This window comes from Stegastes partitus, unplaced genomic scaffold (genome assembly GCF_000690725.1).
Source record: "Stegastes partitus isolate 25-593 unplaced genomic scaffold, Stegastes_partitus-1.0.2 Scaffold349, whole genome shotgun sequence".
Lineage (NCBI taxonomy): Eukaryota > Metazoa > Chordata > Actinopteri > Pomacentridae > Stegastes > Stegastes partitus.
This window is the reverse complement of record NW_007578080.1, coordinates 381,560-405,323: the sequence shown is the minus strand read 5'-3', so window position 1 is coordinate 405,323 and position 23,764 is coordinate 381,560. Positions and strand designations below refer to the sequence as shown.

Genomic DNA, 23,764 nt, shown 5'->3' with positions numbered 1-23,764 from the left:
AGGTCTTAATGTAGCTAACTGCTAGCTATGTCTAGTAGATAATGGCAGCTAAGGATATTTATTTGCTAGCGTACCGTCTATGACGATATAGCCAATTCATTAATAGCTGTTTGGGTTGCTATTGGTAGTCGTAAACATTTACACCAGTAGTTACATTATTTAATAGTAGAAAGTAGCCTCTCTGACCTGTATATTGATTATAGACTCCGTGGTCTGACCACTCGTCAGTTTGCTCCATAGACTGTATGAAAGAAGGTATAAATTTATGTAGAATTTATGTATAAATTTTATACAGTCTATGGTTTGCTCTCCCCTAGTGCTAGTAGCGACCAGGTGACCTGAAGCTAAATAATAATAAACAACTCTGGTCAAGATAGTCTACCAGCAAACTGGACCTCATTCATATCAGGCATCATGTTTTCACAAACGTCTACAAGTAATTATACATAGCCAGATATATAGGATGTGTGAATTAGTGGGAGGCCTAAAGGGGAGGTTAGAACATCAGAGAGTGACAGAACAAAAGTATCGCGATGTTTTAATGACATCCATGTTTTACACCGTTTCAATAACTTGCGAAACAGTTTCCGTCCAAAATGCAGCTCAAATTGAAATACTGGAGCCAGTAAGGTAATTAGATTGCAATTCTGTAAATACTTGAGTAATGTTATTCCTTCTTATATTTACTTTAACTGAAAAGTAACTAATGTCTTAGCTGCTATTAGCAGTTTAGGCTTTCTAATGGCTAGCATACCAAGACGTAACTAGCTAACTTAGTGGCAGCAGTTAAGGTAACAAGTGTTGCTTGTAAAAAAAAAAAAATACACATTTGGCATTAGGTAGCATTTATTAGTTGTAGTTAGTTAGTAGTTAGTACTGTCTCCATATATTAGAGGTTGCCAGAAGCTGAATTATTAAAAGAAGTCAGGCTAATCACTCGTACTCATAAAGTGAGGTAGACATCTTTGAGAACTGCTTGTCAGTTATTCTAAGAGGCTAATTTAGGGGGAGGGTATAAATTAAGGATTAACATCACAATATGTATTGAGTTGAGCGTAGTGTGAGCCCAGGTTAAAGGTTAAGGATTTAAAGTACTTTACACAGATATTACTGTTTTTATGTTTCTGTGTGGATGGGTGGGGGAGATGAGGCTAGGATGTGGGGGGCAGGGCACTGGTGATGAATGATTACAAACAAAGCCTCCTGAGCTGATAAACTGAAGGCACAAAAGAAGTGGGTCACAGCCTACTGGTTCACCGTAGTCTAGCTTTAGGGGCCAAGGGGGTCACACACTGGATAATGGATGATTTCCTCAGAGGACATCAAAATCTCACTGCTTTCATAAACCACTAAGCTGAATTAATTTAGCAGTCGACATGATCCCTATTAGTGTAATGCTACTGGTGCTGAGTTAATGACAAATAGAAGGAAAAATAACAACATTTGTGCTATAAAAACAGTTAAACACTGTATTACAGCTTGAGCGGCAGTGTATGTGGGGTTTAAAAAAAACAACAATTTTTTGTATCATTTCTATTTAGTGTTTTAGTGTTTTAGTTTTAGTTTTAGTGTTTATAATTAACTATGCAACTAATGACCCCTGAAAATGTAACATTACATACCTTTTTTTTTTGTACATAAAATACATGTTTGTATCAGTATATCTTACATTGCATGAAGCTTTTGTCAGGAGTACTCATCAAATAAGCATTAGTCAGGGATCAAAATAACAAATAATACTGACTGTCCTCTTTGGATGGAAACACACACTGCTTGCTCTTTAGACTATGGCTCCCTCTGTGGAAAAAAAATGATATTACATTCACATTCCCCAAAATGATGGGTAAACAATCATCATCCTTCTTACATCACTGCACCTAGCTAGCCTTTTTCAAGAACTACGTTTTGGCATTTTGGGGCTGTTGTAATGGTCAGTGCTATAAAACTGAAATGAGACCCAATTCTTTTTGAATGATTACCAATTTCTTTGGGTATAATATATATGCTTTGATACGTGGAGACAAGTGGACATTTTTTAAGGATTCATGAATAAAATATGCTCTTGCAGGTATTTCACAGAGATTCAATATTTATACGCAATAGCAAAGACATTTTCATCTAAGAGAACATGCATAGCCTTCTGCTAAACAAGGATTGTTTGTAGAATTGGTAGTGACTACATTTTTCCATCCCCATTCCACATCAGTGTTGTAGCCTTTTTGTGTGATTTACGGAATGAGTAATCAGTTATAAATTCCCTCAGACAGTGAATTTAGCTTCTTTAATAGTGACAGTTTAAAGTGATGATCAAGAGCAGTGTCTTCCAAGTACTGAGTGTTCTGCGCTTATGTAACGCCAACCCTTAGTCATACAGGCCTGACTCTGCCTTTTCTGCCTTTTTTCAACTAATTCAAGGTTTTGCTTCCTGTTATGTAACAAAACCAGGCTCTTCAAACCTCTAGATTGCAGTATTTCTCTCTAATAGCCCCACCCTGATACCAACATGACAGAACACACAGGAGAAATGAGGCTATTTCAACATTTTGCCAGTGGAGGGCAGTGCTTTTACACTGGTACGTCTTGTAAATGACTTGGAAACCTAATAGCACCTGCTAAAGCAGTACCACTCTGTCTGATCTTATGTATGTTCCCCCTAGTTTCTGCCATGCTATACTGATTAGTATTTACAATTATTTTTCAGGAAAAACAAAAAACAAGTAAATTGTAGAACACTGTGTATACACTAAAGATCTGACAACAAAGATTTGTCAACATACTTTGAATGTAAAGTGACTGAAAAGTAGGTAATTACTGTACCTTGCATTACAGTGGAAATCCACAAAAATATCCTATAAAAAGGCGTTGTAATTTTCCATCTTCACTTCAGAATTAAACAGTGTTTGGCCTTAGAGACATACAATACCTTGTTGCTAGGTAACATCAGTATGATGCCTGTGCCTCATCCCAGTAATCCAAATCACATGCAGCCCATCCTCATACTGATGTTAGTAAATTGTACACACTAAAATGTTACAGTATAAATGAGCAGTTTGTCATTAAATCAACTTTATTGCTGAGACGTGACTTAGAGGTAACCTTTTATGGCACATCTAGTTTTACCATTCCTTTGACTGTAGATACACAGTTTCTGGTTACTATACTATGTGGTACCAAACTATTTGCTGTGGTCTGAAAAAGTGTCAGACTGAAAGCAGTCATACTTCTAACAACATGCTGCATTATGTATTGGCATAAGCTAAAAGGAGTTCAGTTTATAAATCATTCTGCATGTTTTCACAAGGATAATTAAGGATCAATAAGAAAACTTCTCTCTGAACTCTGTGCTTCTCTCCTCCATAGTTATTAGTTCTTAAGTTTACTTAAAAGGCTTCAGGCAGGCACGCTTGTTGCTGTGGCAGGTCTTGACCTCATCCTCGGTCTATCTGGGGAACTCTTTAATTAAGGCCTCTTCCTGGATGAATATTTCTCCAGACATAGATTACTTTCCAGATTAAAGTAACAAATCTGCGTGACTTCATCAAAGAGGTCTGAAGCAACTGATCTCAAAAATGTCAATAATGCATTGGATTCCTCGAGAAAAGAGAAACATTCTGTCAGTTCTCTACAGTATGGAGGATGTGTAGAGATGAGATGGTGGAGGTGGGTTCTGATTCCTAGCCAGCATATGGGGGTACACTGGGCTAGGCTTAGGTACAAAAACACACTGTTTTTTTTTTTTACACAACTAAGTAAAGGACATCATACACTTTTGTTAGCATTAGGATAATAAAAATCAAATTAACAAACAGCAAGAAATATAAGTGAGTACTGCCCATGTTCTCTGTCACTGATTACTGTAACGCTCATTGATTGTACAGTGCTGTGTTTTCACCTTCTAAGCATTTTGTCCCTTCTGCTGAGCTGATGTAGTACTGCTTGCCAGGTTAGGTTCTGCCATCTGTTCCTGTGTGTGTAATCTGTCATCGTGTGTGTTGTTTGCAAGTAAGTATTACAGTGACGTGTCACTTGGCTTACATTTGCATAAAGACAAGAAAATTGAGGTAAGCCTGGATCAGTGTGTCAGACACAGGGGACCTTGTTAGGTTGTGACATGACATGTACTGTTTAATGTTTACAGTATACTTACCAGTTGAGTTTGAGTTTGCTGTAGTTGAGCTAAGTCAAATAAAAATTAGCATGATTTTTAACACAAACAGCACAATAACATCAAAGGGAAAATATTAATGGAAGTTCAATATTTAACAGACTCAAATGTTAGTAACTAGCCTTTATCTGAGAAAATGGTCCTCAGAATCTATAGAAATATAATAACTGGTGAATCTATTTTGTGTAAAGGGAAAACTACTGAATGTTGCAAATCAGACCTGCAACTCTTTTGCTAAAATCTTGCAATAATTGAAAATGCTTCTGTGTTTAATTACTTTCCTTCTTCTTTACTTGCAGATGAAAGCAGAAAAGTTGCTGTCATAGCATCGCTGTCTGTCCAGTTATTAGATTGCAATGCTGGTGCTGATTTGGAGGCGGTTTAGTAACGGTCACCGTGTTTAGGAACTAATGAGCCTTACGATTCAAGGACTCTTAAGCAACCGAAATGAACGTACAGTACGTGTGTCAAGCTGCATACATTAGTGTGATTAGAGACGGCTGCTGCAGTATGGGGAGAGGATGAAAGAGTTGGGGGTTGGTATGGGTGAGCGGGTGACAGAGAGAGAGAGAGAGACAGAGAGAGAGAGGGGGGGAGCGCTTCCTCTCATTCTCTATAGTATGTGTGATCGCTAGTGATCACTGGTCTACTGCATTACTCTACAATGCAATTTCTATGTAGTCCTCCACTCCCTCCCTCTCTCCCTCTCTGTAAGCAGTAATCTCCGCTCGCTCTCACTGCCTCACAGCTCTCTGCCCTGCCACAGTGCATCTCTCTCTCTCTCCTTTCGGCTCTACTTTCTCCCCAGTGAGGATGACATCCCCGAATTTGATGAACCAGCGAAGCTCTCATTCCGGCTGGTGGCTTCCTAGGGAGACCCCACATGAACGGGCTTACCGGACGAGGAGCTGCCGCGTCTAAGGAGCTGCATAGAAAACCTGTCAGCTGTTGATGTCTCTGAGTAAGTGCTATACTAATATATTTAGTGCTCCAATCAAAGATAAGGAAGGGACTGAACGTGATGACTGGGTTGGGATAAGGAGGAAATCAGGATCCTTGCTTTAAAGGTCTGAACTGCTACAGTTATTGTTGTTAAATGGAACTATTATTTGACTGATTGATTGACTGTCACTACAGCTGAGGATTCATGGAGGGATGAGATAACTAAGGTAGCTCCGAGCTTATGCAGCAGCTGTATCTTGTCTGTTAGGGCTGAGCACTATTCTCGGTCACGACACTGAAATGCTGTGCCTTTGTTTGCTCATCTCTCTTCATTGCTCTGCTTACTGTGGCATATACTCATACAGATGGCTATCACTCCCCTGGGGTGGTGTTTAGACTCTTCACTTTTTATATATGGTCATACTGAGACCACAGAAAGCCTTTTCAGAAATCTGATGAATCTATACCAAGACTGACGAAGTTTTAAGACAAAGTTTATCTGACTGTCTATCATGCAGGGATTTTCCAAATGATCTCAGCTCACCTTAAGCCACTGTTTGATAGGGTGCTGAAGTAGTTTGTGTTGAGATTAAATGCAGAAAGAGGGAAGAAATTACAAAGTCAGTAAAAAAAAAGAAGTATAACAAGATGAAGACTGTGGTTGGAGGAAAGTATCTCTATGGTAACAGCAGGTTTTGCCAAGGCTAGAGTAAAGGTGAAGGAAGCTTGCTGCATCTTTCTGGTTTCTATTTGGTTAGATCACAAATTCCAGTACTGACAGGACTTTTTAGGCAGAGAAAAACTGAATATTAATGGAGAGATTGTGTTAGTGACAGAGATAATTAAAAATATAAATAGATAATATAACAATGCAACATACTGTATACATAAGGGTTGTGTATACAAAGCAGGCAATGCGATTAGTGCTTCATGATGATTCTTCTTTTTGAGTTCACAATAGTATGCTGACTATGTTTCATCTGAAATGGTTCAAAGTTTGCCAGGAGGACTGTGCAGTCAGATTTGTGAGTGTTTAATCTGTAACCTGTTTGCGGAGGCAGTCCAAACTGATGGTGGATGGCAGAAGGGGAATAAAGGACACCTGTGTGTAGTCAAAAAGAAGCTAACTCTCTGCAGAACAGATCTGCCAATGCTAATGTATGTAGTGATGAGAGAGAGGGAGCTCTGCTGCTCCATATTCTCAAGTGTCATTTTCCCAAAAGGCTTCTTTAGAAGCCCACACTGATCCTCTTTGTCATTTGGATTTGTGATATAATGATGGGATGGATTTTTGAAGTGCTTTTCCAAGTGCTTAGCATACTTTCATAGATTGTGATATTCATTCAACTCGACCATCACAAATGGATAACACTTCAGTGCCAGAGTCCCAGTGTAAACTGTTTTTAGTGCCACCTTGTTATGTAGGACAGTCAACATGCAACAGGTTTGTCATTGGAGAGTTCAGGAAAAATGCCAGCCAATTAGCGATTAAAGGCTAATTGAGGATTTAGTTGATTGGGTTTACACTTTTTTGTTTTATCTTCCACTGGATAGTTGGAAGAATTTTAAATTGACAGCATATCTTCTCACAAGCAGCTGTTTGGAAACTGCAGGCTGAGAAATGCGAACTGCCAGCACCAATTTTAACAGTTTCAGTGTGGATTTTTCCTGTAATAGCCCATGTAACAAAAGGTAGCTATTTCTGACCGATGTTTGTGGCTTTCTTTGAGTGTGTTGGTGCATGGCACAAGTAATATAATCTCCAATGCTACTTGCAGCACCTTCAAGTCTTAGATACAACAGGGTGTAAACTGTAAATTTGCTCTTGTAACTACTCTTGAGACATTTTTTTTTTCAAAATAGTTGACTAAAATATATTCAAATGGATTCAAATATTCACACACATGAATTGTGCAAACCAGTCCAAATGGGCTAGGCCTGTAATGCACCTCCAAAAATATATTGCTTTGTAATATCAAGCACAGATTCTGAAAATGATGCTGTATTTGCAAATTGGCCTGGGTTATCCTCTCCTGATCTTCAAACTGTAGATGTTAGCTGGAAACTATGAAGCCAGAGAGCCCTGTTTGAATCAGAGAACTGCTGCAAAGGCTGAAGCCTGAGGCATTTATTCTTTCTTGCATGACTGTGGCATTGCTAATTTGTTGTTGTCATGACAATAGGCAATGCCGCTTAGTGTACCTGAAGAGGATAGTCCAAAAGATCAAACTGGAGGGGAGTAGATGGAAGAAGGACAGGGAGCTTGTTTTTAGAGAGGAATCTGTGCCACTACAGTGTTGCAACAGGTCGGTGATTCACCGCTGCCTACAGCCCATACAGTAGCACTGGCCCCTCGTCACCCAGACTGAATGTAGAGCAACACCATGACTGGGATGCAACCTCTCTCCTCCTCTTCAACATCTCTGACTCACAGCCCAGCACACATTATTCAACCCACGAAAAAGAGCTCCTCGACTGAGTTGGAAGCCAATGTTCTCCTGTGAACGTTACTGTTCTGTTGTTGATGAGCTCTCATAAAAAGTAGTATTTGTCTAATATTTCTGATTGCAGGTACTACAACTATATTGCTGGCACAAATTGTTGAGCCAAGCAAAGCCATGTGATAGTTTTCTGGATCTGAACATTTATATGTTAGGTTTGAACAACAAGAATTTGGAAATGTTCAATAAATACATTTTGGCCAGCTCAGTGGTCAAACTGTCTTTCTTGTTGTTCTAATGAGCGTTTAAAAGTATAGTTATTAGTTATAGCTTTCAGGGAGCTAATTATTGCAGAGGAGGAGCCCAGCTGCACAGTCTGTTAGCTCAGCTCATTATGGGCAGTCAGCTAGCACTTGAATCTGGGAGGAAGACAGCCAGATCTGAATCCCATCTGGTGCCTCATGCTACGATAGCACCCTGTAACCACCAACTTTACCACTGGCTGGCTGTTGTGGAAGTTCTTCTCATTGTTTAGAAGTAAACAACACTAAATCATGCAGTGTTGTTTGTGTCTCAGCACATATAGATGTATGAGACTCATTAGTCGGTTTTGGCCTGTGAGAGTTTCTGGGAGACATGGACCAGGGTACATAAGTCTTCTGTGTCTCTCAGTGAAAGCAATTTCACATGAGTAAAAATCTTTTGATTCTTTTGGAGATTATACCTGCAAAGTTAAAATCATTTTCCTAGCAACCTGGCCACCAACAAATAGAAATGGCATACTTTGACATTTCATCTAAACCAGACAGCAGGAATATGTACAACTGATATAATGTGCTTACAAGCTGAAGATCAGCAGGTGCATGACAAAACTCACCTCGCCTAGCACAGTGCTCATTCATCATCACTCATTACAAGCCACCTGCTCCTGCATCATGTCATGCCAATGAAACTGGAATTCCAGGCAGTATTCTGATGCAACATGGCCACATGCTGTGTAGCCTGTTGTGCTGCTGAGCATCCCACCCCCCAAATGATCCTCAAAGCACAATGATTATATTAGTCACATTTCTGGGAAAATATTAATAAGTACCAGTGCTGCCTTTAGAGATTTGTAATGACTGCTGTTCATCTGTAAGGTTTTTTACACAGTTATTACTGTATGTGGTCCTCTGGGCAGCATGTCTTCCTGATCGTAGACAAGACAGTGCACCTCACAATATAAATTACATTTATTTTAAACACAGCAATCAAACAGTAAAAACGCAATGTTGAACTTGTGTTGAGCATGTTACTGTAGGAAGGAGTGGGAGGTGAGCCTGTGCTTTTAATAGACATTCTCCCTCTGTCGCTCATTCTTCTGCCTGCTACTTGATCACAAAAGCTGCCAAATATATCCAGTGGTGGTAAAAGAGGCTGTTGTGTGAACACAAGCAGGCTATTTATAGTCTCTGTTAAGCTAGAATATGATCACATATTTGGTCAGCACAGTACGGATCTCCAGTGGTTTACTCACTAAATACTGAAACTGTGAATAACATACTTTATCTGCTAGCCATCTGTGTGATCATGCTACTGTATGAATGGAATAAGTGTTAATATCTTAAGTGTCACTGCTCTGGAATGACTAGATCTGTATGCTGTGTGATTTTCTCAAGTCTTCAGTGCTTGTTTGCTAAATATGACTCTTGGTATTACAGCCAACACTACAGTTTGGTCATAGAATGTGTTTAATCATGGTACATGTGCTTGAATAGCTAATTGTAATGAACACGAATGTGTCTCGTTTTGATTGCAATAATCACAGCTGTAATCTACGACTACATATCCCTTGTTTACCTCTTTAATACAAAAATATTTAGAAACAACAGTTTAGAGAATGCTGCAACTCTTATGAGCAGCATAACACGAAGGTAAATTATTCTGGTTGATAGACTGTGAAAGTCATCTATACAGTATGGTTATAAAAGGTAAGTGTTTTACATAAGAGCATTGAGTCAGCCCTTCAGTTTTCAAGAGAGGCTTAGCGGAAAGACTGTTTATTGTCATGTTTCCTTTCTTGTTCTCTATCTACCATCTCCTCGCTCTCTTCGCTCCTACAGATTAGTGACTACATCCATCAACTCTCTAGACAAGACTATCTCCTTTGGAAAAGCCTCAATACTTAACATAAAACAGCCGGAATTGCCGGACACATGTCACAGGTATTACTCTTCACATGGTAAGAGTTTGTTTCCAGAGCAAGCTATGACAGCCATCTGTTTGTCAGTTTGCCTTTACAATAGGGCTGAGTTTATTTGTGTGTTTATGTTTATCTTTGTGCTCCACGTCACTCTCAAGTATGTATTGTCGAGGTTGAATACGCCTGTGGTGCTAAAAAATGAAGTAAACTTTCCTGAGCATTTAAAAAAACTGTGAAAAGAGGGGTCAGAGTAGGATCAACTAAATAACAAAGCACTGTTACTTAACATTAAAATAACACATTAGTATGGTGGATATTGTTTTGCACTGTTGTGGGGAGCATACATTACGCCTCCCATTATATATCACTCCTGTAAAAATGATTCTAATTCTTTTCCTTTCATTCTTCCTTTATAGTTTATCAACTGTGTTTACAGTTTTTCACAACAATATGTGCAATGTTGAACAGTGATAAAAGAAATAAAGATTTATTTAAACTCATATTGATGTGTGGTTTGCAACAACCACCATCTAAAGTTTCTACTGTTTGATTTTGCACTGATAAGGTTAATCTTTTGGTGGATGTGCTCCACTGGCTGGTGAAGAGTTTCAAGCAAATGTTTATTTTCTCTTGTAATTGTAACAAAATATTGAAAGTATAGCATATAATTCAATGTAGTCCACCAAGCAGCTTGCAGAGATGTGTAAAGCAAAATGTGCACTTGATAACAAAGGGCTAACAAATTCAGCACCTCTGTGTCACTATAAAGCATGAATTTATATCTACTCTAAACAAACTTTGTTGACTTATTGTAATAGGATGTCTTGATAATGAATTCTGTATAATTCAAAACTCACCTCTTTGTGTGACCTAAAATTTTCCAGGGCCTTGTTAACACAGCCAAAACTGAATAATGAAGATAGAGTGACCAGCCAACTGCAAGGCAGTGGATCTACAAGGATCCACTGAGATATTAAATACAGTAATACATGGCTATGAAGCACAGTTTTTTTTAAAGCCTTATATATTATTATCATTAATCCATGTTATGATCAGATTAATGTACGTCATTTGAGCTTTCTCTTAAAAAGATCTTTTAAAAGAGTGTCTGTGGAGTTTTTACAGCATGACTACAAATAATCACAGTACAATGTTGACCCTTTGGTTTTACTGGCTGCAGCCCCATGCTGCGGTGCTGTGTTTTTGTGAGCATGTGCCTGCATTCTAGCTGTGTGTTGATGCTACCATACAGTAAGTGCTGTGACTGTGCTGCCAGCTCTGCTGTTTCTCTGGTTTCCAGGGCTCCTCAGGCCATGTAATGCTGTAATAGCAAATCTAATTGTATCATCAATTGCTACCAATGACATGTGCCACCAAACAACTGCAGTGTTGTAGACTTGGATGCACGCAAACACAAGTGCATTCTTACTACTATTGAAAACAGCAGGAGGACATCATAGGACAACCCCAATAAAAAGATACAAGACAAGACAGCAAGGGCTGCTGCAGTAATTAAATGTGAAATGAGTTAAAGGAAAAGTTTGATCCATGCTGTGTTCTTTATTTTCAGGTTGAGCAAGAGATCTCACTTGTCCAGAGGAAGATGTCTGACCTTGAGTCAGTGCTCCAGCAGAAGGACATAGAGTTGAAAGCCTCGGAGACTCAGAGAACAATCCTGGAACAGGACCTTGCAACTTATATCACAGAATGCAGTGTGAGTGTCTTCGTAATTGACTGTTTCACTTGTTTCAAATATGCATGTATGTGTATGTGTGTTTTTACATGTATATGTACATAGGCACAATGACTTGACTGCTATGGATGCCATGGGTTTGATTTTAAGGATTGTATTTCAAATTTTCTGATATAACGCGAGTGGAGTGGGACGCAGTACGATTCAACGGTGTTCAAAATTACCAGAAAAGTGGAACTGACACCTATTTAAAACACAAATCTAAACATTTTAACCATTTACTGTTGGGCTTTTGCATTAGATTGCATTATTTTTAGTTGGATGTACCCAAAAAACTGACAAAACTGATGAAAATATGTCTATCTTGGTTTCAGAGTCTGAAGCGCAGTTTGGAACAGGCCCGTATGGAAGTGACTCAAGAGGATGATAAAGCACTGCAGCTCCTTCATGACATTCGGGAGCAAAGCAACAAACTTCAAGAGATCAAAGAGCAGGTAGGACAGCAACTTGGGTATCACATTGATAGGTCAGTTGCTGGAGATATACATTATTTTCTCTTGATGTTGTGGGCTCTGAACAAACTAATTTATTTTCAAAATAAAGCAGATTAAGTCAGATGGAACAGGTCAAGTCACCAAGGCTGAGTTTGTAGATTGTGACTGTTAATTATGGAGGCACATGATGTTGGAAACCCATCACTCTCTGTAGGGGTAACATTAAACACCTACTGCATGTGCAGAAATGCCTCATGTTGCAGTACCCTCTTTTATGCACTTATTATTGTCACTTTTTTTAAATTCTTGAACATCGCTACATCAAGAATATATCACATAATGACACAGTTCATGTACAGTTTAAAAATGTTTGTTAAAAACATGACCATGAAGACTTTCAAGGTTTGAAAACTCTGAGAACACTTTACTTTCACTTTCACTTTACAATAATGGAGCAAATAAACTTTAGGTTTATTAAGTTTATTTGTCTTTTTGCGAGACTCATCTATACACTGAATTTTTAGATTATGTTGATTATACTCTCTGTATAAAGACTGCATCATGCATCTGCTGGCTGAACTCTGTAGGAATCTGTCTGCAATCAGCAATATTATTAATATAAAAAGAGACAGGAGCAGTGTACTGTATACACAGCCCTTAATTATTGAAATCAATTGGGATGTGTGTGGCATGTGAGTGTTTGTGTGAGCACATATATTTCTGCATGTGTGGCAGCACCACATGGCAGACTGCTGCCAGCTGTGAGAATTAAGCTGATACAAGATTGACAGTTTAAAACAACAGATAAAGAGAATGAAAAATCATCTTCCTGGCATTATGCACCATTTTTTCTTTAAAAGGTAATAGAAAAGCAACCTGTTTTTCTCAGCCTACACTAGTGCTGGTTACCAAGCACTGAATACATTGTGCAATGGTTGCCATGGTGATGAGAGCCATATACCTACGAGTGAAGAGAGCACTGATGCAGTGGGCAGGCTGTCGTGATGAGGTGCTGGGGCCTTAGCTCATACTGTTTCGAGAAGCAGAATTTGTGACCATTACTTCATATACGAAGTATTGTACCAGTGCCCTTTTGTTGATAAACTCTCGTGGTGAAAAAGTTTTGTTAATCTGCATTCAATGTTTTTGCATTTTCTTACTCTGTGGAGGTACAAAATGCTAATGCTCAATAACATGTTGTAGTTCACAATTTAGATTTGTACAACATAGTATTAGGGTACAAGGGTGTTTTTGCAGTTCAGAGGGGCCATAGAATTGAGCTGTTGCTCTGTTAACAGTCTTATTCTCCCTCTACATATCACTGTTGGACCTGCTGCTTCTTAGGTCTTTCTTCAAGAACTCAGTGGCTGTGGGTGTGTTTTGTCTCAAGGCAATAAATTGTACACACAGGGATAAGGGTGTTCATTTTATACAGTCTTTTCTCAAAGGCATTCATGGTACACACCAAAAGTGCTGGAAACATTTGCTGGAAAAATGACAGAAAGAGCTTGACAGGGAAGGTCAGATCCTGCCTACTTTGTCACACAGCTGTCCAATCACCGCCTGAGGAAAGCATGGTTATCACATGGTCTGTTGAGGAAAGTTACAGAAATTGTTAGATGCAGAGCAATATCAATATCTGTCTTTTTTCTTGTTTGAAGTATGCTGAGGCCCTCGGGGATCACTCAAGAGGAGCTTAAGGAAGTTACTGGGGAAAAGGATGTTTGAGTGTTAAATGTCCAACCTCCCTTTTATTTCTAAAATTCTTGAGAAGATTGTTGCAAGCCTATTATATGACCATCTGTACAGAAATGGTTTGTTTGAATAATTTCAGTCAGGATTGTGGTCAGTCAGGAAATGCATCGTAGTACAGAAATAGCACTGGTCAAAGTCACCAGTGTTCTTCTTATAACCTCAAACAGTGGACTACTTTCTGTATTTGTTCTGTTTGGATTTCAGTGCTGCATTTGATACAGTTGATCACAGCATCTTAGTACTGAGAGTGGGATGTGTTATTGGGATTAAAGCTAATCCCAATGACACCTAAAAAGCGCTAAACTGGTTTACATCATATTTATCAGACAGATTGCAGTTTGTTCATGTTAATGATATTTCTTCCACCCCCAGCAGTTAGTTATGGAGTTCCACAAGGTTCTATGTTAGGACCAATATTATTTACTTTGTACATGGTCCTCTAGGCAATAATATTGGGAAACACTGTACAAACTCCGTTGTTATCCAGATGGCACCCAGCTAGATTTATCTATAAAGCCAAATGAAACCAATCAGTTAGTCAAAGTCCAGGCATGTCTGAGGGACATAAAGGCCTAGATGACCTGTAATTTTCTTCATTTTAATTCAGACAAAACTAAGGTTATTGTATTTGGCCCTAAACACCTCAGAAACACACTATCAAACCAGATAGCCATATTGGATGGGATTGTCTTTGCCTCCAGTTCTACTGTGAAGAACCTTGGAATTATTTTTGATCAGTATATGTCTTTTAGCACAGACGTAAAGCACATCTGTAAGACGGCCTTCTTTCACCTACGAAATACTGTCAAAATTCAGAACATCCTGTCTTAGAGTGATGCTGTAAAGCTATTCCATGCATATGTAACTTCTAGGCTGGATTATTGTAATTCCCTATTATTGGGATGTACCAATAATTCACTTAGAATTCTCCAGCTGATACAAAATGCTGCATCCAGAGTTCTGACAGGAATCAGTAAGAGAGATCACATTTGCTCCATACTAGCTTTTCTTCATTGGCACCCTGTAAAATCAAGGATAGAATATAAAATCCTGCTTTTTGCATGTACAACTCTTAATGACCAAGCTGCATCTTATTGTAAAGACCTGGTGTAGGCTTACTTATGGTTCCCAGAGTTTCTAGAAGCAGACTGAGAGACAGAGCCTTCAGTTTTCAGCCTTCTCTGGTGTGGAATGAGCTCTTAGTTTGGGTTTGTGAGGCAGACACCCTCTCTACTTTTAAGATTAGGTTTGAAACTTTCCTCTTTGATAAAGCTTATAGTTAGGTTTGCTCAAGGTCACCTGAGTTTTGCTGCTATATGTTTAAACTGCTGGGGGATTCCCATGATGTACTGGGCTCCTCTCCCCTACTCTTTTCTCTCTTCCTTCCATGTAGTTATATATCACCATTACATGTCACTAAGTCTGTGGTTCCCTCAAGGTCCAGTGTTTGTTCTTTCTGTTTTTTTTTTTCTGAAGGGGCCACCATTACGCTGAACATGGAGAACCTCTTCAGGTCCTGACAGGTCTTCAGGGACACAAAGACACGCACAATGGTGTGACGATGGTGTAGCCGCAGATGCTGCCCAGAGCTAGCTCTCTGTGGGTTTCTCTCAGAAAATGTAGCTCGTCCAGCTTGTTGTTGAGGGAGCGGACATTGGAGAGCAGGAGCGACGGTCCTGCTGTTCTGGAGGGGTTAGCCTTTAGCCTAGCATAGATCTCGGCTCTCTTCTTCCTTCTTTGTTTACGTTCGTACCATTTGCGCTTCCATCTCTCTCAGGGGACTGCCGGCGTAGTCTCCGATTGGACTCCGTGTTGGTGTAGTATGTCCAAATCACAACCAATCGCCACAATTTTAGTGCTGTTTATTGTCCTGATGTTCAGCAAAGTCTCTCTGCAGTAAGTTTTGTGTAATGAACGTCTGGGATAGACAAGACACTAAAACGTTCATTTTCGTCGTCTCCTGAAGGGGCCGCTATGTCTATGCGCGCCACCATCACCATGGCAACTAAGTATATAAGTGTAAATACATAAATGTAATTCAGCCATACATGTTCAAACTGCAAATCACTATCGAAGAAGAAGAATACAGAAAGCCATACCCTGCAAGCTAACAGGATTTGTTTCTTAGGTTTGCTTCATATGAAATCGAAGTTTATGAGACTATCATTGCTACATTGCAGTTTCATGGTGGAAATGCTCAGCTATGGTGTTTCCTACTCATAATGTGCCTTCTGGGATATCAGAAAAACTATCAGGACATTTTAGCAAAGTAAAAAAAAAAAGATTTTCACTGTAGGGCGTCTTTAATTTTAGTATGCCACTGTGTAAAGTTGAGCATGATAAGCTAAATGTACATTGTCATTCACCTAAACACTGTATAGTGTCACAGGGATGCAAGCCTGTGGCATGCATTTCTGCAAAAACAACTGTTCGATTTTCCAGCTCAACCAGTGTCTTCTGTTCAGAGGTTCTCCAAATAAAGATGTATGTGCCAGTAGGATGTCTTCAAGTGCAAGTTAAAGTTAAACACAGTCAGTAAAATATTCATAACACACTCCCACCAGGATTCTCAGAAGGTATGAGTGAAGGTTCACATTGGGTTGTGGTTGAACAGAACTCCTCATAACTGGATGTGTATAACAGGACTTAAAAATAACAAATCCCATTAGCTGTTCTTTTCAAGTTTTTTTTTCTCAAATTAAAATATTTTATGAATAGATTATGATTAAAATAAAAGAGTATAGTCTGTGTCTTCAAATTTACAAAGATAGTTTGCTGCTCATGCGTATTAAATGGCTCTGTGTTCTCACTGGTGCCTCTTAGCAGGGTATTTACGCCAGCTAAATCCAGCATTTCATCTTGAAAAGCATCTGTCTCCCACGCTCTGTCATATGACTGCAGTGTTTATCATTTTCATGCAGAAACCATGCAGTGTTGGATCAACAAACAGTAGAGATTGGGGATGGATTCATTTTCAGAGAAAATTAAGCAATCTGTGTCAAAGCCAGAAAGACCTGCAAACACGTGGAAAGTGATAATTTCACAAAAGACACACGAGCAGCAAAGAACCACAGAGAACAACACTGTTTCTGTCTCGGGTGTGTTAACAGAAATAGGGTTAGAAACCGTAACGCTTTATGAGGCATCAGTTGGTGCATGTATTGTGTGTCTATGTATGCATAATCCATCTAACATGCTACAAACTGAGGATGAAGCCGGACGTCCCAGACAAAATTTTCACATTTGATTTTTTCTTAACCCTGTTTGGTTGCGTGGCACACATACTTTTGTTTTTAGTTTGAAAAGGCTGAATAAAAATGCACAACTCACCCCAACAATGTGTTCAATGGAAAGTTTTTCTCCTATGCACATCTCTGAGCATGTGGAGAAATGCAAAGCTAAATTACTGTATGACTGCACAATTGCAAGCAGTTTAGCAAACAGCCAACTAGTGGATTAGCAAATAACCTTGAAAAGGAATGGGTGTCATATTAACTTTAATTCTGAATAAAAAAATTCTGAATAGAATTGGAAGGTAGACACTTGAAACTTGCTTGAGTTGTTTAATCACGCAACTTGATTGAACTTTCTTATTAAAGGGAAATAAATGAAAGAACAACTTAAACAAAAACATTAAGAAATCTGTAAAAAAGCATGTCGCACGTTATAATAATTTAATATTCCTGGTTTCATATTTGTTGTGTTTGTCATGTTTGCTTGCAGTTTTCTTTGCTATTTCATTTATTTATTTATTTTTTTAAACTCTTTTTATGTATCAAGGGAAAGTAAATTTAGCTGTAGTAGTAAAATCAATGGCTGGTATACTTTCACTCCTCACAGACGGTCAGTCTTAGCTTACACTTGAAGCCATTTAGTCTCGTAATATAGACTGCTCTTTGATATATATTTATTATTTCTGTGTTTTAGATAAAATGTCTTGAATTTCCTTATACTGAGTCACTGTTTTGCTAAAGCGTTACTGCCAGTCTGCTTTTTTGGAGCCAAAATGATCAGAGGGGAAGACGCGCAGGTACTTTCATACTGTGCAAAGCCACTTCCCTGATGGTTTTTCTAACAGGCTATCACTACTTTGTTTAGGGAGACAGTTCCTTCATTCAGAGATCAATATTTAATTAAATTAAAATCCATTTTATTTATATGACACCAGATCAGAACATAGCATGATCATCTCAGGACACTTTATACAGTAAAGTCAAGACAAGACAATATTATAGAGAAACCCAACAATTGCCCCTTGAGTGAGCCTTTTGTGACAGTGGGCTTACCCATGTTACCCTCCTCGTTCCACTTTACCAAAACTATTTTAGCATCATTTTCACCATGTCTGATGCTGTCTGCTTCATTTGTTTTAATCCGTGTCGGCTGAGCATCAGCCTCCCTGGATGCAGAGAGATGCTACATTTTATTAGACTGACAGACAGGCTGATGTGCCCTGTAAGCAGATGAGATGGTTGAAATTAGATCTGTTAGCCTGTGACTAATTACTGTTTAACAGACATGTACAAGTGACTTTGGCTGAACAACTTTTTTCTCCTTACATACTTTTCTCTGTTTATTGACTGTTTAGATATTTAGCTTTTCATTACCTCTACTATATGTGGAGTTTTATTCTGCTGAGTTATTAATGTGTGACTCTGACTGGTATGAATGATGCAGTAGTTTCTAACAAGTACATTTTCTTCAGGCTTGAATCAGAGATCACTGAGGCTGCCTTAGAGCTGGTAATTGCTCTTGCAATTTTTGCAAAATTTTCTGCACTGCTAGAAGGTCACCGTAAATAGCTGCAAAACAAATATTGTCATATTACCTAGATAAAGTGCTTATCTTTAAAAAAAAATTAAAAGACAACCTCCTATGCTGGGTGCTTTTAGCAGATCTCTCCTCTCCTCTCCCCTCCTCTCCTCTCCTCTCCTCTCCTCTTCTCTCCTCTCCTCGCTTCACTCATCTAAGGTTTCTGTTGTCTTTGCGTAGGAATATCATGCCCAGCTGGAGGAGATGCGAGTTTCCATTAGACAACTGGAGGAGGACCTGTCTGCTGCCCGTCGCCGTAGCGACTTATATGAGGCCGAGCTGAAAGAGTCTCGACAGGCCAGCGAGGAACTGAAGAGGAAGGCTGCAGACTACCAGCATAGGATGCAGAAGGTCCACACTGTAACTAAAGCTCATTATGGTTCAAAAGTCATGGTAAAACGAGATGTGATTTGTGATACACATTGTACCATTCACAATTAAGTGACAGTATGATACTATCATGATCTATAAATATGTAACTTGTAGTCATTATTAAGTTTGTTCTTGCTGTTAAAGTATCTGGGGGCGATCTCACAGACTGTCCTATATCTTCACAGGCCAAAGAGCAGGGCAAAGCGGACGCAGAGGAGATGATCACCAAGTTGGAGAAGGTAGTTCATTGATTCGGTTGTGATAAGATTGTGTGGTTTGAAGAAAAAAATAATATTAAATAAGGATACTGACAAGTTCAAGTGACCTCAAGTGTGATAAGTATGATAACCTTTACATTTCAAATGTTCCTTTATAGGCTAATGTTGAGCAGCAGACAAAGATCCAGGATCTTCAAGAGAAGCTTGCCAAGGTAGAACATTTTTGCTGAGAAGATTGATGAATAATTTATCTGAGCTTGTGCTCCCAAATGCAAGAAATGTAACAGCATTTCACACTTTCAGATGAGTGTATAAACACCCTCTTTACCCTTCCTGACCTGCTTCTTGCTCTCTCTGTCTTATAAACTGTAGTCTACTGTCAGATTCATTCTATGGCCAGAGAACAATTAAGCCGTCTTTTAAAACTAGAGTTACTGCTTAATTATCAGCAATCAACCCGCTTTGCCTCATTAGTAAAGATAATTTCATTCTAATTGTCTTTTCCTGGAGATGAATATTTAAAAGTACCATCCGTATTACCAAGAGTACATGAGGGCTGTGGTGCTGATATTCAAGGCTGACTGAGCCCACAATTGCCATAAGTCTCCTTCTGACTTAGTGCAAACTAGTTAATGAAATAATCTGCAAACAGTGCAATGTAACCCTGTGTCACCAGTGTTGCTCAGACAACTACCCAGGTAATGCTTCTACATGCAGTAAATAATTACTTTCATGTATTTGGTTTGCTATTACACACAATTACTTTGCTGATAGCTGTTCTTCAAATGTTTATTTTGACTTATGCGCTGCCATTTGTATCAGATTGGACAATACATTTTGTAAATTTAAAGAGGTTAAGTTTGTGTCAATAATATTTACAAATGTGTACAGCGCCCTCCATAATTATTGGCGCCCCTGGTTGAGATGTGTTCTTTAGCTTCTAGTAAATTCTGTTTTTTTCTAAATAATATTGGACCACAATGAAAAAAGAGGAAAATTCTGCCTTTAATTCAAGTGCATTTATTCAGTGTGAAAAAAATCCCACATTAAAAAATAATTCTTTTTCATCAAATCATGTGTTCCACAATTATTAGCACCCTTGACGTTAATACTTTTTTACAACCCCCTTTTGCCAGCAATTTATTTGAGTTGAGCTGAAGGTTACATTTTTCTACAATTTTCAGTGTGAGAGTATTCTTCCGCAATAAAAATTATATTTATTTTAAGGCTTTTAACACGTCTTAACCAGGGGTGCCAATAATTATGGAGGGCACTGTAGATTTTAACTGATAATCTGTCTTTGAACCTCTAGGCATTAAAGGGCAGTGCAGAGGCTACAGACCTCCTTCAGACAATGAAAGTGGCCAAAGAGCGCATGGAACGAGATCTAGAGAGGCTACAGAACAAGGAAGACTCCAGTGACAGCCTGCGCAGACGACTCCGTGAGACTGAGGTACATACACACCTTCGGTGTGTATCATGCTCACTGTACACATCCACACTACCTGCATGTATTTGTTCTGGATTCCTGTCTGTTTGTTCTTTCTATTCTGTGTATCACGTCTTTTGTTGCTTTGCAAGATGCTAAACATTTTTGTCAAACGTGTTGCTTAAATAGATCTGGCTTGGATATTTGCAAAGCACAAAGAACCCATATGTTCTCTTGTAAACATGTTTTTACACCTCCTGAGGAACACTTGTGCTGGGATGGCATGATAGCATGTCAGGTAGCCTTGGTGTTCAAGTGATTTTTGTATTTTCTGGATTTATGTCACTGTCCCATTTTGTGATGAAGGGTAAAAGGAAAATGGTAAAACTAACCTAAAATGTCTTTCAGCTGATCAAAAATATACACTGATGTGCTGCTGCCAAAAGAACCCTAGACAGAAATGTTCACAATCATTAGTCCAGAGTCGGTAGTACTATCTTTTTTGTATTGTTGGGCAAAATTTCCATATCAACCTGTCCTCATATTGCAGCTCAAGTGATCTGCGAGGAAAGTAGACTTATGCACATTCTCTTGGTTCAAATTTCAGGATTTAGAAAGCCTAGCCTCTTGACAGGAGATTTCAGCCATTTGCAGGTCTTTTTACCCTGTGATTAAAGCCATAAATGATTGCTGACTTTATATTTGAATTACCTTTGTGTGTTTGAAATTCATGTTTGTCTGCTCAGAGGGACTTAGAACAGAGAGTTGAGAGAGAAAAGCTGCACCAGGGCTGTATTTTTTGTTGTTGTTTGTTTGTTTTGTTTTTGCTTATTTACTTGCCTGTTGATGCTTTAAATGAGTTAAGCATATTTTTGGAGAAATATTGCTCATAATCTTGTTGTATTCACTGTGTACAGATAATCTATGATCCTAAACAGAGAAACACTGTTGTATCTGGTGTTGTGAAGCTTATCAGGCTGCATAGGACATCTTGCTAATTGATTCTCTGGTGGCTTGGTGCTCTTGCATCTGCTTTAATACCAGCAAACTGTTTCTGTGCACAATTTTCTTACAGGCCAAATTCATTGGGTAAATTGTCCAAACATCTAAATTTAACAAAAACTAAAAATTGATAGCTGTGTAAATCAAATTTTAAAATGATTCTTTTCTCATTTCATTTTGCTTTACTTCAGCAACTAACTATGTTAATGTTAATGTCAATAGTGTCATATAGAACATGCTTGGTAAATAGCTTAGAGTAGATTTGATAGGAGCCTTAGTGGAAAGAAAACATGCACAGTGTCAAATTTACACGGCTCCAAAGACCTCTCACACTATCTTGCATGAATGCAAACAAGCTCTCTGGAACCACTGTGAGGCACTTTGAATAATAGTAATATTAATAATAAGTAAGCAATATAAACATTGCAGAGGTACATCACTAACAAGCCAAACTGCTACAGCATGCTGTTGCTTTTTCCTTGAAGTGGAAATTTAAAAACTAATTCCTGCAATTGTGAGTTGTGATGTTCGAACAGCTAAAAACTGTTTTTAACTATGGATTATCTTGACCTGAGGTTGCGTTTTTAAAACAAAAAAAAAAAGTCAGTCAGTTACGTTTTGTGCATAACTTTTATTCTTTGTCTGCAGGATGGTAGGAAGACTCTTGAGAACCAGGTGAAAAGGCTGGAGATTGTTGAGCGCCGGGAGACTAAACTTAAGGATGAGGTCCAGAGCAAGGCCCAGCAGATTCAGCAGATGGCAGATAAGATTCTGGTAACTCACCTTTCATCTCTTGTGTGGAGCTAAAATAATCAGAGGAGGTGTGAGATAAACATAGCTCATTGTCATCTTTGCAGAGGAAGTGCAATTTTACATAATATTTCTGAAAACCCGAGGTTTATCATTCACCATATTTATGGGTGATTTTGAATGTAAAGTGTTATTTTTATAGACACGGGCCACAAAGGTAACACATACAACAATTCATTTTACATAACACTGTCTCATTTTAAAACCCCTACGCAGCCATGATACAACCACGGCAAGTATTTTCAATTAGTTTACCTTATTAGTGTGGGTGTAAACAAAGCGTGCTTGATTGACATCTCTGTCTCACTTCTTTGGTTATTTTTATTGCAACATTTACGGTGGGACAAATTACTTTTTTTTTTTTTTTTGCAGTATCCCAGCATATAGTGACATCATTTAATATCCTGCATACTTACCCCCAAATTTAACCTGATCACAGGTCTATTAGTGATGAACAACTGTGTGGGTGTGTAGGAGAGAAAGTAAAATTTTTCATCTAGTTTCATAAAGGTTTTTTTTTTGGCACTAAATGGCACTAAAGCTTCGACACTAATAGTGGCCTCCTAAGACTGTGTATCAAAGCTGCTGAGAGAAATGTGTTTGAATGAAGACAACTTACAAGAATTGGCCTCTTGCAGTATTGTACATATATAGGTCCACCGATCTTTTTTTTTTGCTCCATCATGCCCAAATCTGTGCTGTGGATACAGCCAATGAAGAGCGCCCCAAAAATAAAAGCGGGGTGGCTGAAACCATTAGCATAGATGATGATATGTTTCATGAACTTGATTACTTACTGCATCAGTAGCAACAAAAAAGCAAATATTATTTATTTATTCATATTTAAAAATCACATATCAACATATGTTTAGTGTATTTTATGAAACTATGTCACTGGTTTTATATATTTGACGAAGTAATACAGCTTATGAACACTGCCTTTCAAATGTAGTGGGAGGCATCCAAAAAAAAAAAAAAAAACCTGTGTGATGGTGAAGACTTTGAATCCCCTCAGACTCCACTACAATCCAAATCCCCCACAGTCAAGCTAATAAACATTCATAATTATATTTCAAAACCAGATGAGGAAACCTCGCTGATTGTGATTAGGTGTTAGAGATTAAGGAGTCATTTGGACTACTTCTAACTTACCACAAATATATGAGCCTTCATTTGTAATGAAATACTTTATATTTCACTCTCATACCAAAAATTGTTGAGAAAGTACTTTTTGCTACTTTTAGCCTTTGTGAGCATGGCCCCTGGTATTAATATGCTGTTTATAACCTATTTTTATTTTTGTGTAGGAGCTGGAGGAGAATCTGCGAGAGACCCAAGCCACAGCCCAGCGTTTAGAGACTCATCTTAAACAGAAGGAAAAGCTCTATGAAGACAAGATTAAGGTTTGATTTCCCAATACATAAACACACTGACATTTGCAGACACTTT

At 38.5% G+C, this 23,764-nt stretch overlaps 1 protein-coding gene across 1 annotated transcript in view; it reads left to right on the top strand.

Moving 5' to 3' along the window:
• The first annotated feature begins 9,675 nt into the window (after positions 1–9,675).
• citb (citron rho-interacting serine/threonine kinase b) overlaps positions 9,676–23,764 on the top strand; it is a 41,740-nt gene continuing 27,651 nt past the window's right edge. Inside the window, exons 1-9 of the mRNA XM_008284165.1 lie at positions 9,676–9,752; positions 11,301–11,444; positions 11,798–11,917; positions 18,665–18,835; positions 19,042–19,095; positions 19,233–19,286; positions 20,387–20,527; positions 22,154–22,279; positions 23,623–23,718. Coding sequence (XP_008282387.1) covers positions 9,744–9,752; positions 11,301–11,444; positions 11,798–11,917; positions 18,665–18,835; positions 19,042–19,095; positions 19,233–19,286; positions 20,387–20,527; positions 22,154–22,279; positions 23,623–23,718 — 915 coding nt within the window. The 5' untranslated portion in view covers positions 9,676–9,743. The remainder of the gene's footprint in view (positions 9,753–11,300; positions 11,445–11,797; positions 11,918–18,664; positions 18,836–19,041; positions 19,096–19,232; positions 19,287–20,386; positions 20,528–22,153; positions 22,280–23,622; positions 23,719–23,764) is intronic.